At 36.9% G+C, this 1,546-nt stretch overlaps 1 protein-coding gene across 1 annotated transcript; it reads left to right on the plus strand.

Moving 5' to 3' along the window:
* The first annotated feature begins 6 nt into the window (after positions 1–6).
* Positions 7–1,323, plus strand: LOC106477785 (zinc finger BED domain-containing protein 5-like). Its single transcript, XM_013938312.2, has 2 exons — positions 7–561; positions 1,245–1,323. The coding sequence occupies exons 1-2, from the start codon at positions 13–15 to the stop codon at positions 1,308–1,310; spliced, it is 615 nt and encodes a 204-aa protein (XP_013793766.2). The 5' UTR covers positions 7–12; the 3' UTR covers positions 1,311–1,323.
* Positions 1,324–1,546: the final 223 nt, after the last annotated feature.

A 1,546-nucleotide genomic window follows, 5' to 3' on the forward strand; every position in this document is an offset into this window, starting at 1 on the left:
GAAAAAAGTGTTATGTTAAAATTGAAAGCTGTCGAATTTTTTGCTATTCAAGTGGATGAAAGCACTGATTCAAGTGGAAAATCACAGCTACTTGCTTTTATTCGGTTTATTGAAAATGATGCCATTGTCGAAGAATTTTTATGTTGCAGGGAATTGCCAGAAACAACAAAAGGACAAGATATATATGATGCACTTACCTCATACTTGAATCGCTGGGACATGACATGGGAAAAGTGTGTTGGAATATGCACAGATGGCTGTCCCTCAATGACTGCAAGTGTAAAAGGTTTTGTTACACTGGTAAAGCGATCTCAGCCAAATATTTCAACAACTCACTGCTTTCTTCATCGTGAAGCCCTTGTTACCAAAGCCATTGGCCCAGAGCTAAAAGATGTACTTGATATGGTGGTCAAGATAGTCAATTACTTAAAATCAAGGCCAGTGAAATGTCGGCAGTTCACCAAACTTTGTGAAAGCATGGATGCTGAACATGTCAATCTTCTACTTCATACTGAAGTCCGATGGCTCTCTCGAGGACGAGTGTTGTCTCGGTTTTATGAACTCAGAGAAGAACTGCTGAATTTCTTTACAAACAACAAGTTTGAATTTGTCGAATTTCTGAACGACGAAAGTTAGTGTTCAAAGTTGGCCTACCTATCTGACATCTTTCAGCACCTGACTAATTTGAATACGAGTATGCAAGGAGTAAAAGAGAATATTCTGACTTCAGTGGATAAAATTAATGCATTCAAACGGAAACTGATTATTTGGAAGAAGCATGCTTCGCGAGGCAACTGTGAAATGTTTTCCACTTTAGCTCAAAGAAGAAATTTAGTTAGCATTTTGCCACTGATAACCAACCATTTGGAATCTTTAACTAAAGGATTAGATAAATATTTTCCATCTATATCCCTTGAAGAATATGATTGGATTAGAAATACATTTGTTGAATCTCTGAATGTGAATTTCAGTTTGACGGATGAAGAAGAGTTGGCAGGAATTTCAAATGACCGGGCACTTAGAATGAAGCACAATGAACTTAATCTGGACTCATTTTGTACTTTAACTGCAAAAGAATACCCATCGATCTCAAATAAGGCTCTGCGTGTTCTTCTGCAGTTTTCAACATCATACTTGTGCGAATTAGGATTCTCAACCATGACGACTATCAAAAGTAAGAAAAGAGAAAAATTACTAACACTTGAAGAAGAACTGCGTGCATGTCTTTCCAAAACTAGGCCAAACTTTCCAGTTCTGCTCAGAAATCATCAAGCACAAATATCACATTAATTTGTATACTTTTTACATAAACAATAAATTTTGAAAATATTGCGACTTTTTTGTAAATAAATGCATGTAAATTCTTTGTAAACCTTGTAATTTATTTATTAAAACTTTCCTTATATACATAGGGATCCGCAAGAAAATTTGAGCCTCTCAGGGGATCCGCGCTTCCAAAAAGGTTGAAAACCACTGGTGTAGACAATCATACGTGCGTTCCACGTGATCCGGCGCATACACTTCAACGACTCGACGCGTCAATACA

This window comes from Limulus polyphemus, unplaced genomic scaffold (genome assembly GCF_000517525.1).
Source record: "Limulus polyphemus unplaced genomic scaffold, Limulus_polyphemus-2.1.2 Scaffold79037, whole genome shotgun sequence".
Classification (NCBI taxonomy): domain Eukaryota; kingdom Metazoa; phylum Arthropoda; class Merostomata; order Xiphosura; family Limulidae; genus Limulus; species Limulus polyphemus.

Coding starts and splice junctions, on each gene's coding strand:
- LOC106477785 (XM_013938312.2), top strand. CDS start 13: ATGTTAAAATTGAAAGCTGTCGAATTTTTTGCTATTCAAGTGGATGAA. Junction 562..1,244: donor TGTTGTCTCGGTTTTATGAA/CTCAGAGAAGAA, acceptor AACTAGGCCAAA/CTTTCCAGTTCTGCTCAGAA.